The 13,098-nt window shown below is 42.4% G+C and overlaps 1 protein-coding gene across 5 annotated transcripts in view; it reads left to right on the forward strand.

Annotated features, from left to right (window-relative positions):
- CACNA1D (calcium voltage-gated channel subunit alpha1 D) overlaps window positions 1-13,098 on the forward strand; it is a 315,463-nt gene that overhangs the window by 168,024 nt on the left and 134,341 nt on the right. For 3 of the 5 annotated variants that reach the window (XM_033132021.1, XM_033132020.1, XM_033132023.1), the window contains exons 7-8: window positions 275-471; window positions 7,219-7,322. In XM_033132021.1, coding sequence (XP_032987912.1) covers window positions 275-471; window positions 7,219-7,322 — 301 coding nt within the window. Of the gene's footprint in view, window positions 1-274; window positions 472-6,534; window positions 6,639-7,218; window positions 7,323-13,098 lie in introns of all 5 variants that reach the window. The other 2 variants (XM_033132022.1, XM_033132024.1) reach the window with 1 other exon arrangement.

Below are 13,098 nucleotides of genomic sequence, written 5' to 3' on the forward strand. Positions count from 1 at the left end.
TCCTGGCAAACAAGATGAGGGCCCCCAAAACTAGAACATGAGGTGAATCAATATAGGCTTAAGAAAGGTGCTATGAGTGAGGAAAGAACAATGGATGCTGAGTATAGCAAATGGGGACTATTTGAAGTGGACCTTGGAGGACGAGTAGGATTCTAAGATAGCTTAGATGGGAGGCAGGGCATCCCAAGCCCTGGCAAGGAGACTCAGCTTCCTCAGGCTTGGGTTTCCTGATGGTCATCTCTTGAGTGGTGAAGCCTCGTTGCTCTGTTTGCAGATATCGTAGCTGAAGAGGATCCAGCACCGTGTGCGTTCTCAGGGAATGGACGCCAGTGCACCGCCAACGGCACGGAGTGTAGGAGTGGCTGGGTTGGCCCCAATGGAGGCATCACCAACTTTGATAACTTTGCCTTTGCCATGCTCACCGTGTTTCAGTGCATCACCATGGAGGGCTGGACAGACGTGCTCTACTGGGTGAGCAGCTTGAGAGAGTTGATGGCGTGTTCTTTCTTTGGATAAGAGTGTTTCATTAGCTAGAGCCATTGGAGAGTAGGCTGAAAAAGAAACCCTGGCGGTCAGTTCTTTGAGAAGGGAAGCAGACTCTCGTTTCACTCAGCAAGACTCATCATCACCTTACTGCCTCGAGGCTTTAGGTACCATGCTAGGAAGCATGACGCACCGTGTTGGCTTCCTGCACTTCCCAGTGCTGCCTGGGGAATTGTTGCTAAGTATGCCTCGGAGTCCCTTTTTGGAGGAACCCCAGAAGGCCAGCGCTGTCCTGATTAAACTCTTAGAGGGCCAGCGGACCAGTTCCCAGGTTAACAGGCTCCTGGACTTCCATGGCCTGAAATTAATCTTTTATACATAAATGCAACTTGCTCTACTAGAATCCCAAACAGAAGATAGGAGCATAAATTTGATTCCTTTCATGCTGTCTACAACTTAGCACAGCCCTAAAGCCAAAATGGGAAATAATAATATTTCCCTTGCATCTTCAGTATTATTATAAGTCAGCCCAGCACAAGCCCTTAGCTCTCTCTTCCTTTCTCTTGGGAGCTACAGAACTCTGGCAGAGAGGGTAGAACTGGAGTGGGGACCCATCCAACCTGTCATGAAAACAGAGGGACACCCTTTTGATGATGAAGTTCTGGTTCTTGTTCCTGACAGAGCCCGAGGGTTTGCTATAAATGACGAGCAGTAGTGTTTTAACAGCCATTTCCCAGAGCTGAGTTTATTTGTTTGGTAGAATTTGAAAAAGCTCACAGAAGTGTAGAAATTACTTTCTGTGCCACAGAGTTGCTGGGAAAAACAGCTGACGTGGATTTTGAGCCTAAACTCAAGTCCAAATGGGATTAACTAGGACTCCAATAATGAGTTGTTAAAAGGCAATTATTAATAAAATAATTCTTGAATGGACAATCTCTCATTAGAAGGCCTATAAATTGAGAAGTAGCTCCTGACAGTATCTAAATTTTAAACACTTTGTAGGATTTCATGTTACTCTATAACTTCAGAGAACATAGCACACATATAATGGTTAAAATAGATTTTTGCTTCCCTTCACCAGTGAACGTCATGCTTACGGGATTGTAGAAGTTCCTATATATTCAATGTTAGGCAAAGAGAGTATGGTTTTGTTTTCATCCCCAACGTGAGTGTCTGGTTTGGTAATAAGCTTTAAGTATCTCCCACATGTTGTATCTTGTTTCTCCCTTTTCCTTTCCTTTTTCTTATTGTCATGGATGTGTGTGTATGTGTGTGTGTGTGTGTGTGTGTGTGTGCGCGCGTGTGCGCGCGCGCGCACGCGCATTTGTTATTTATATCTGTAAGACAATGCCTTTCATGAAGAGGGAGATTATATTGGATGAACCAAGACCATAGCCATGCAAGGGGACCCTCAAATTAGGTAAAGGGTTCATTTTCACTATTATCCTCTTCTAAATTGCATCTCCGAGTTAGATTAGTTGAGGTCTGAATCCCAGTCTTCCCTTGAAATTTCTGAAAAATAAAAAAGCATCATCCAAATAGCCCAAACTCTGATCCTTCCGCCCAAACAGTACAGAAAACAGCCTTTTGGTTTTTTAAAAACATAAAAATCTGTGACTCTCAACTCTGTTGTTCTCTCTATCGTCATGGTGAATTGTTCAGTGCTGATCCAACATGCCTTGACTAATGGAAAATTTTATACTTTATGTTGTGTTTCTACCCATTGATTCTCTTACGGCAATTTCCTATTGTTAAGCAAATGAAACCTCTGGAAGCATGGGATTAGAGGTTGGAGAGAGAACTCCAAGTACCCAAAAACTAGTTTCCACTTGCTTTCCTGAAAATCTTTAAGTACCACCCAAGATCATGTAATTATTATCTCTATTGTTAATACGACAGAGTTAATAATTTGACAATATAACGATGACATTCTCTGTGACTGACATAATATCTTTATTCCAATGAAGGAACTCAAGTAATTTATCAACATTAACCCAGTGTATAGCCCTTCATAGAAAGTCTGGGGATTTTGGAGATGAAAACAGTGGAATATAGAGAGATCCCTGAAATATCCCAGGATCCTACAGTAAATGGTTGTGGTCTTTGATCTAGAACAGGGGTCTATAGACGTTTTTATAAGAGGCCAGATAGTAAATATGTTTGGCCTTGCAGACCATAATGTCTCTGTCACAACGACTCAATTCTGCCCTCTACCTATGACACTCAGAGGCAGCCATATACAATATGTAGGCAAAAGGGTGACTCTGTTCCAATAAAACTTGATTTATGGACACTGAAGTTTGAGTTTTGTATAACATGCATCTGTTGTGAAATATTCTTTTAATTTTTTCAACATTTAAAAATGTTTGAAAACCCATGTAAAGCCATTTTTAGCTGGAAAGCAGGCGGCTGGCTGGGTTTCGCCGGCAGGTCATATTAGTTGACCCTTGGTCTAGACTAGAACCCCGCACTTTTCTTGGCATCCTTCCACCCTTCTAGAACACTAGGGGGCATATAAGTAATGTCTTCTAGAGTGTTCACTAAGACCTTAGTCTCTGAAACATATCAGGATGTTTTAAATTACTTGTTGTTTACATTTAGTAACTCATCAGAGAGAGAGGCAGGAGCCAAGCTAACCAAACCTTCTTCATATTTTATGGGTCACGGTCATGTGGAAGCCACACAGGTGTGTTCCAGAACAGAACAGTGCCTGGCACAGAGCAGGTGCTCAGCAAGCACTAATTACTATTACTCTTCGAGTGTATAATCCCATTGCCTCAGTGTAGATGGACCATGTTTAAATATCAACTGTCATCCCCAACTAGAGTGTCAAGGAAACATCTGGAGAGGTAACCGAGGAGATTAGAATTTAAATATTGACGCAAGCAAATTTCTCAGTCCTTTAGGTGTTTGTATATGGTGGACAAAGTCTTTGCCAGGGATTATGTTGCATCCTGTCAAGTTTATATTCAGTCAGTGTTCTCAAGTTCATTGATACCTCCATTCTCAATAGTGTCTGGCAAATGGCTGGCAGGGTCTTGAGAAGGGACGTACAGTTGAGCCCAATATTCAGAAAGACACACTTAGAGCAGAACCATATGGATGTGTAGGGAGTGGGATTATTAACTTCTGGTGGAATAAAGTTATTGGAGAGCTCTTTTATAAATTGAGCTGCATAAACATAATTATGCTGTCATCTGACTCACACACATTTGTTTATCTACAGAGGCAGAAGGGGTGTAATGCAAGGAAAGCGCATTGAGGCTGGGACAGGGCTGCGTGTGTATAGGTAGACCACCAAAACTTTGGGCTTTCATTTTGTTGTCTACAAGATGCAGAATGAGACTACATGATCCAATTTTTTCCAACTCAGAGGAAATGTGTTTAAACATAAAAAGATTAGTTAAAATAATATTGGTTTCAGGAGAGAGCTATTCATATACATCATTTATGGTCTCTTGCCTTAATGTTCGGCTTTTTACTCAGAGAATACTCCAGTGGAAATGCTGGCTGTTAGACTCTTAACGGGAAGTTCTCATGGTCAAGCTGACCATCTACTTCACGCAAGGTACCTGGGTAATTCCTGTCTAGTTACCAAGGGGTTTGCCTTTCTGTACCCTTCTCTTATTCCATGCTCAGAGGAGCTACAACCAGTACACAAAGTTTCTAGTAGTGTTTTCAACAGTTAGAAAAGACAAAAAGCCTTAGGTTGGCCTTTAGTTGGAGACATGAATGTGCATTTAATCTCATTTCCAAAAGCACACCTTTGAAGTGAGGGAAAACTGAAACTCAGTAGAATATTATTTCCTGGGCACCAGGTAACACCACATGATGACTTTGATATATAAATCAGCTCATGCCAATTTCTCCATTGTTGATCAAGACCATGCAGACAAAATCCCAAGCAGAGTCTCTGTTTTCAAATGGATATTTTGGGGAGCAGCTTAGCAGTTCTGACTTGTACTAGGTATATGGTAAGGTCTAAGAAATACTAACCTCTTAAAACAGACCTGGGTCAAGAAATTTTAGTTCAGAGAAAGACCTGCCTTTAAAGTTCTGTTTCTCTTCCCCAACTTCTGGAAATTTAGAGAGTCTCCTGTAGCTTTTGTTTAGCTCCAGCCTACCCCCAGCCCCCAGCTGTCATTCCAGGTGGTATTTCTGACTTGAACAAATGTGAATCTGCCAAACACTCCTAAGAAATTAAAAGGATCTTTAATTAAAAAAAAAATTTTTTCCTCCCAAGTGGAGCAGACAGCTGTTACTAGAGCCATTCTCTGGAACACAAGACTGAGGCTTGAATGAGGATTGGTGAAGCAGATGGCTCAACCGACTAACTTTGCCCAAGTTGTAGAAAAGTGAGGTCTCCTGGTGGGAGTGCTGGACTGGAACACCTTTCCCTGTGAGCATGCTCTCCCCTGTCATATGCACTTCTGTTCCAAAAAAGAAAAAAAAAAAAGGCCCAGAGAGGTCTCGGTGGAAAGTCCTGACTCCAGGCTGGGCTCTGGCCACTACACCAGGCGGCCTTTTTCTTCTCCTCCACACATGGATTTTTAAATAAGTTTGGTGGTGTAGCTGCTTTGGAAGAATTACCCTGTGCCTTCCTGCTGAAATTAGTTTATCCAACTTAATTAGATCAACAATTGCAGTTGCGGCCTTGGCTCATTCATTACTCTAATTGCCAATGTAAGATGTGCAGACTGATATGAGTTCTATTAAGCACATCAGTTTTCATGTGGCCAAACAGGTGTTTCATAAGGGATTTGATGCCCTCTCCCTAGACTTCAGCAACAGATGGTAGGTAGTTTTTTTTTTTTTTTTTTTTTTTTAATGTTCTCTTTTCCTGTTTGGCTTCTGCATGAGGCAAACACAGTGAAATGCATGAGGCTCATTCTGTAAGGCTAAAACCTGGAGCCAGATAATGTGGAGGAAAGCACATGCTTAAATGTCTAGGCTTACCTGTAAGGGCCATGAATGGGCCCAGACTATAATACAGTTCTGTTGGCTGAAGATTCTTGGTGTTCCAGGAAAGTCAGGCCTACAGTCATTCATTCTCTCCCCTGACTGGTCCTTAACATCTCCTTCCAGGGAGAAGCCTTTGCCCAATTTAATGCTGACTTGAGCTGCTGTAAAGTTCCATCCAGCTGTGAACCTTAATGCCTGTTTGCTCCAGCATGAAAACTGCTTGTGACCAAACCTTCCCTGGGAGGGTCTGTCAGGAAAGTCCAGTCTGACAGTTCTGCGTGAGCTGGTCCCACAAGCAGGGGCATGGGTTCCTCTGGATGAGCCAGCCAGCTGACAGCTTGGGGCCGGCTCTCCCAGGGCGAGTCATCGAGGTCCAGGCTAGGTGTGGGGGATAATGGCTTTTTCCTTCTTCTAGGTCCCGCCTGTGTGTGCAGTTGGAAAAATCTCATTCCCAAAAGCATCCTTTAATATGGGTCAGCTAGTTGACCTCTGAACACTTTCCTGCTTGGCATTAGTGTAGCTGTGCTTAAACTCACTGTTTGCAGATAGTCTAGATTTAAGGTGGGTTAGATTTCCTTGGGTAGGTTGGCTTCCAATGCAAAGTTTTTATTTTAGGATGTTTTAAAAAGAAAAGAATTTATAGAGTCAAATGTTGCCAGTTTGTCTCTATAAGTAAGACTTTTCCACCATCACAAATTTTAAAAGCAAAAAAAGTACTGACAACTTGGGCAGAGTAGAAAATAATTTTCAGCTAAGCACTAGTTTTGTCCTCTACCAAGATCTATTCTGAAAATCCGTTATCAAGGCAGTCTCCTGTGGGGAAGAGCCAAATCCCAGGTGATTACCTTATTGGTAGCCAAAGTCTGCTCTTAATTGCCCTGAAAGCTTTGATGATTGTGTGTGTGTGTGTGTGTGTGTGTGTACACGTGTGTTGGGGATATATAATAAATGTGCATTGGCTATTGTCTCTGATTTGAATCTAAGCAAATGTTTCATTAAATGTATAGAATGCTGTCTCTAATGTAACCCTCTCTCCTTACTAAATTCTCTTATTAACCCACTCCTATGAGACCATCTTATTTCTTACAGATGAATGATGCTATGGGATTTGAATTGCCCTGGGTGTATTTTGTCAGTCTCGTCATCTTTGGGTCATTTTTCGTACTAAATCTTGTACTTGGTGTATTGAGCGGGTAAGCTACACCTCTTTCATCTTGAAAGCAGAATCCTGAGGACAGTTGCCAAGACCACACAGGCTTTGCTAGATGGGGGCCGCTGGGGTGGGTGCCAAGTGCTTTCTATGTCCTCCAAAGATGCTTTCTTTTCTGCTGAGGCTTCCCAAATCACAACGTTTCCTGGAACCTCACCAGCCTTCACAAAGGAAAACTATAGAATAGTTATTGACCAGAAATTAATCAGCGGTGTTGCTTGGGATTTAAATAGTTTCCATTGCTTGCTCTTTTGTCTGTCGTAAAATGAGATACATTTACAATTGCTTTATTGGTCTGGATCCAAATGTAATACAGATTAATTGGTACAAAACAGTAGCTAAATGAGCTGGTCGTAGCCCCCTTTCGATAGGCCACATTTGCAGATTTCCACAGCAGAACTTGTCCTTATTTGAAGACAAAAAAAATGGAAGGCCCCTGGCCGGGGTGCCTGTCCTAGGAGCACTAATCTTCCATCAAAGCCCCGAGTGGTCTGGCAGCTGCTCCTAGGGTTCCGCTGTTTAGTAAATAGATAACTGATAACGGATCTCCTTCCATTTTACAGGTAAATGATGCGATAGGATGGGAATGGCCATGGGTGTATTTTGTTAGTCTGATCATCCTTGGCTCATTTTTCGTCCTTAACCTGGTTCTTGGTGTCCTTAGTGGGTAAGCAGTTGGATCCGTGTTGCACATTCTGCTGCTGCCACGTGTGAGGTGGCTCTGCGTGTCTCCCAGCTGCTCCCCTGCGGCTCCTCTGCATGCGTGTGGACTCTGATGTCCCCTCCGTGGTGTGTTGCTTTTGGATGGAACTGTGATTCTTTCTGCCCGTATCTGTCTGTGAGATTCTGTGTTTCTGACGCTTGCCAAACACTATTAATTTAATGGAGACGTTTCCCTGAAGCCAGCAGCCGCATTAATTTACCGATGTGTAGAAGTGGATTGATTACCAGTGAGTAAAAGGAGTCCCAGCCTTGGTCTCCCCCAGGAAAGGGCGTCTTGTGCTTTTATTCCCGTGGGTACAGAACCTGGCCCTTTGACGTTACCCACAGTGTATCATGAATATTTCCAGGGTGTTTCACATTTCATTGTGAAGGAGAGATAAGTCTAGATTAGCGCACGAATGCCGAACAAACTTCAACATCCGATATCCTTCTGATCGGGATCGTTTATTAGCTTGGTTTTCTGCTGCTGTCACTGTGAGAATTTTCCCTCTGATTCATTTTTAATCGTAACTGGTAGGATCCTTCTTTAATGCAGAGTAATGGTCAGCACACACATGTCCTCTGGTCTTACAGTCCTCGTCACTCAGCCACCATTTTGGGAATTTCATTTTGTTTACCTCAGCTCTGTGATTAACCCTCTATAAAGAGGGGACTTTATAGAGGATGTTTCTGGGTTCTGCCCTGCCTGGAGTTGCCGCCCTGGAGACCCCCGGGGCAGCTCGACATCCACACCATCCTGCAGGCACCCCAGAAAGGGGAGAACCCCGGGAAAGGAGCCAGGATTATCGAAGCTATCTCAGCAGCAGCTCCGGCTGGGGGCATATAGCTATTACTGGGGAGCTGGAGGTACAACTGGAGACTCAAGGAGGCCCATCTCCCCAGAGGAGGCTGTGTCACTCACTGAGCCCAGACATCCTCAGGAAACACTGTTGATGGACCAGATTCCTAGTGAGTTTATCTTTTCCTCACTCACCTTATCTTCCTCTTTCTATGCTTGTATCTCAGGGAAGTGATGTCTTCATGTTATGCTGAGTCAGTGAAGAGACCTTTATCTCATTTTTCTCAGCACTGCCTTTTCCAGAGCAGAAAGCCGAGTTAGTTATCCTTCTCTGCTTTCTTTCCTCATTTTCCCTGGAACCCCACTGCCTATTTTCAGGGGATGACGATTTGGGAATTCTCCTTGACCGAGTGTGGTCAGTTTTACACCATGGACACACACTGTCACATGAAGGCCCTATTGAGCAATGGCCCAGGACTTCAAGCCCCCCAGTGAGAGGAGTGCGGGGGAGCTGGGATTGAGTGGGGGGTGTGGCCGCATACTCCCTGCCCCCCGCATCCCTACCAAAGCTGCCTCTGCAGAGAAGTGGCTCCTTAAGCCTCATGTACTTTCGCTTGAAATTTTAAAGTTCCTTCCTCTGTGGCCTTAGGTTAGTGTTGGGATTGTAAGAGTGGAATTTATTCCTGAAGAAACAGCATTGTGTTTGATTTTGCCACAGGAACAGTCTGTACAAGGTTAAAGCAATTCTGTTATGAATTCCTTGGCACCCCATGTCTCCTAAACCCAACTAAGCTGACTGGGGCCATGGAAACCACTAATTTTAACAGTACCAGTGACATGCCTTATCTCTGAGCTTTCCAGAGCAGGAACCATCGCCCTGGCATGATGAAGCAGCTTAAAAAAGAAAAAAGGAAAAGATGGGAGGAGGGGCTCCTATTGTAATGGTGGGTATTAAATAAGCACCCTTATGGGGGAGGGTACCGAATTCGAAAGATGAAAAAAGTCACACACCCTCATGGAACAACCAGTTTACTGAAATAAATTTTGGGGAAAATAATAAATAATTTAAAAATATTTTTGTATCAAAACAGAACGAGAGCCCTTACGAAGAATACAAATGATGCGTGAATTTTTAAAATAAAATCCAAGAATTCCCAGTGATTTTTCACTGTCAGTTCATGCTGTGCCCCAACTTCCAAGACCTGCATGCTGATTCCACCCTTAAAGCCCCTTTGTAGGAAATGCTGAGGAGCAGTTTGTGTAAAGTAAGAATCACGCCTGCAAAGCAGAGCCTGTCCGCCGTGTTAGCTAATTTGCCCAGCACTTGTTGAGTTCTGTTGAATGTCCGGCTCTGGGGCAGAGGTCGGGGGTGCCAAGATGTTTTAAAATACAGACGGAGGTCTTGTGCTCAGACATTCATTGTCTAGTGGGGGAGACTGTTATGAAGCAGTGAAGGATGGCAAAGCTAGAGTAGAGGTGTAGACGGGGGCTATGAGCTGGATCTTGAAAGATGGTAAAGCATCTGTGAAGAAACCGATGAGCTGGCGTGCTCCCACCTCCCCTAACAATTACCTGGGCTTTTCTGCCCAGCTACTTCTCCTTGACTTTCTCCTGAGCAACAAAAAATCAAAATGGGTCATTTGTATTTGTTTTCTTGTTAAGGCAAATTTAAAATATTTTTATTTTAATCTTAGGCTTCTTCGCGAGTTTTTTTAGGGAACACTAGAGGGATTACAAAACTAGAAGGATGTAAATGTTCAAAGGAAGATGACTTACGTTGCAAAGCCCCTTAGGGACCATCGGACCAACACACATGTAATCCCAAAAGCACTGAATTAAAAGGCTCCTGGTTTATAAACTTAAACCATGCTTTTGCTTTCTGATGAAGCATCGTGAAATGATGCTGTGTGTCTTTTAAGTCTGTTAACCATTTGGGCATAATTTGTTTCTGCTCCTTGGTTCCTTCTCTTTTTGTGTGGCCATGCCATCCTATTGTATTCTTGAACTGATTTTAATCTGCCCCACGATTTGTTGTTGGTACATTTTTAAAGCATTCTAAGATTGGTGCGTTGGAAAAATCTTTGGTTTTCCAACAGACCATTTTTCTCAAGGTGAGTCAGAAGTTTATGAACTGCACATCTTGAGTAGCCAAGCATGATCATAGATGAAGACTTTTATCTCTGATGATAAGTGTTCTGTGAGAGGAGCCAAGAATGTCTGTAACTCGTGTTGCAATTGTACATTAAGTTGTCACTGAGGAGGTGGTCCCATTATGACCAGGGATTGGAAAGAGTGTCTCATTTAAATCTACAGTTCCGACCGATTACATCTCCTCTCATGCTGGCTTTTTAGAAGCTTGGTGATTTTTCACTTTCAAAATTGTTCATTGAACTCCTTGTCCCTTTTGACGTTTTCGTCAGTAAATAGGCAATCTAAGAGAACATGTTGGAGTTATCAGTGGTTTGCTTCTGTAGACTCACTGCCAGATGCCCAGGGGGAAAAGGGGGGCACGGCCAGTGGGTTTGTTTCCTCACCTGCAGCACCTACCTGATGCCAGGCACACATGCAGTAAGATGAAGGTCCCTCTAGTGCCCCATGGGTTCAGACCCCAAAGAAGGGACTGGGAGATGAAAAGGGAGTCTGAGTTCTGGTCCTGCCAGTGTCACGCACTAACTGTGGGACTTCACTTAGTACCCCGAGCCTCAGGCTCCTCCTCGCTCAAACAGGGATGATCTCCTTGTATGGCCTCTTCCCACAGGGGGCGGGCTTTAAATCAGCTAATGAATGTAGAAGTGCCTTGAAAAATATACAAAGGGTTTTACTCATTTAATGTATCTTTCTACTAAATCCATGGACCTCCTCCCTGGGGTAAAGTGGGAACAGCCAGAAAGGCTCTTTGGAAATGACCTAAAGTATACCATTTTCTGGCTTTCCCAGGAAGTGACGGAGAGAAACATGTTTGGTACACATGGTAATACTGTCCTCTGTGCCCTCCAGGAGGAGGCTGTGGAAGTTCTTTGCCAGCCATGAAGTATTTATGTACCACTGAATCACTGGGATTGAGGTTATTTCTGACAGTGATTTTTTTGCACAAACAGAGGGTAAATGACATTTCTGTAACAGTGGTTAAACACACCGGCTTTAAACTTGGATGACTGAGACTTGCATCTTTGCCGTGCCTTTTACCAACTGAGATTTAGGGCACATTCCTTACCTCTTGGAGCCTCACTTTCCTCATCTGTGAAATGGAGCTAATAATGCCAACCATGTGGTATTATTAGTTAGCTATTATTATAGCTAAAGAGTGTAGGATGCTTGGTCATTGTTGCTATGATAGCTCAAGTAAGAGTGTATAGAAAAGGATTTGATTCAAGAAAAAGTAATCAACTCAGTCCTTTTAGTACAATTAATAATAATTGGCCAAGATAGGCCTGAATCAGTGAAAAGTCAGTTATATAATTTTTAAAAATGTTTTCTTACATAGACATGTGATATACACACACACACACACACACACACAGATATATATATATATATATATATATATATATATATATATATATATAGATGTAAGCCAGTGATTACTAAAGGTTATTACTACATAAACCACCTCCTGGGCTGGCTTTAAAGAATAGATTAAAATCATTTATAATTTGCCTGTGAATTCAAAGCTTTGGTTTTGCCAACATTTTATGAAAAATATTTGAAACCCTTTTTAAGCAGTCCTTGTATGTTGTAGAAGATAAATGTTCTTCGTAAACCAGATTTTATAGCATAAGATTCAATGGAAACCCAGTTCGTGTCTGTAAATTTGAAGTCATTCTGTTCTAAATTAATTTGTGTTCTTTGTGTTCCAATAAGTTCCAGATCTACCAGACCACAGGTTATCTTTTTAAATAATTAATCCAATTTTATATGACTAGAGGCCTGTTTATTTTATGTTGAGAAGTTTTGAGAGAACATGGGTAAAGGGAAGCATTATAGAATAGGCGTTTTCAAACCAGTTGATCTTTCTGAATTTCACTATTGCGTTTTTCTTATGCCCTGTTCTAATTACATCAGATTCTGGGGTCTAGACAGAGACCCAGGTCTGGCTACTTTCCCTGAGTAACTGCTGGTGTAAGGAGAATGGAGAGGGAAGGTGGTAGGGGTGGGACTGTCAACTGTATTGTATCAGAATTTTTTGGACGAAAATCAGGTTTAGGGCATCATAATTTGAACCCTGGTCCATTTAAATTCACACTATTAAAAGCCATGATAAATTAGAGATTGCCTCTGATTTCGTTCCCTTGAATGTTGGCATAGTGGGCAAAACATGTCAGGGTAGATGGTGGTTGTGTTGTCTGTGAATATTTTCTAAGTGGACATGTATCCTCTGGGAATAGTTACTCTTATAAATTATTCATGACTGGGATTAGATTTTGCTCTCATTCAACACTCTACCAGCATCTGCCGATAGAAAAGGAACAACAGAATTTCTTGCTATACATACTCCTCTGACGTACCTGCATCTTAGTAGAGTGGCCAAATTGCTTACAACATTGAAAGGGATATTGTTAGGTAATGGGACAGCCAAGCTATCTGTATGTTTGGTTATCACTATATTACAGAATAAAAGTAGACTGAGCTCATGAGTTAATTTCATATATTGATCAACAGACTAAGACACATAGAGGTTTAGTCTAAAAACAAAGAAATGGCGGAGGGTTCTTTGTACATAGTTCTTACAATTAAAAACAAAAGATTTTCCTGTGTGTAACTAGAGATGATCAGGCTGCCAGATTTCCAGAAAGAGGCACCCCTACTGATCACTTGTTGCAAAATATTAATACTTTCCAACAGTTAGCTGGATTTGTCTTTGGTTTGTCTAGGTGAATATGTGAAAGATTTGTCCACAGAGTTGCAGGTCTCTTTTCTTGGAAGTAATGTTGTGAGTGGTGTT

This window comes from Rhinolophus ferrumequinum, chromosome 17 (genome assembly GCF_004115265.2).
Source record: "Rhinolophus ferrumequinum isolate MPI-CBG mRhiFer1 chromosome 17, mRhiFer1_v1.p, whole genome shotgun sequence".
Classification (NCBI taxonomy): Eukaryota; Metazoa; Chordata; class Mammalia; order Chiroptera; family Rhinolophidae; genus Rhinolophus; species Rhinolophus ferrumequinum.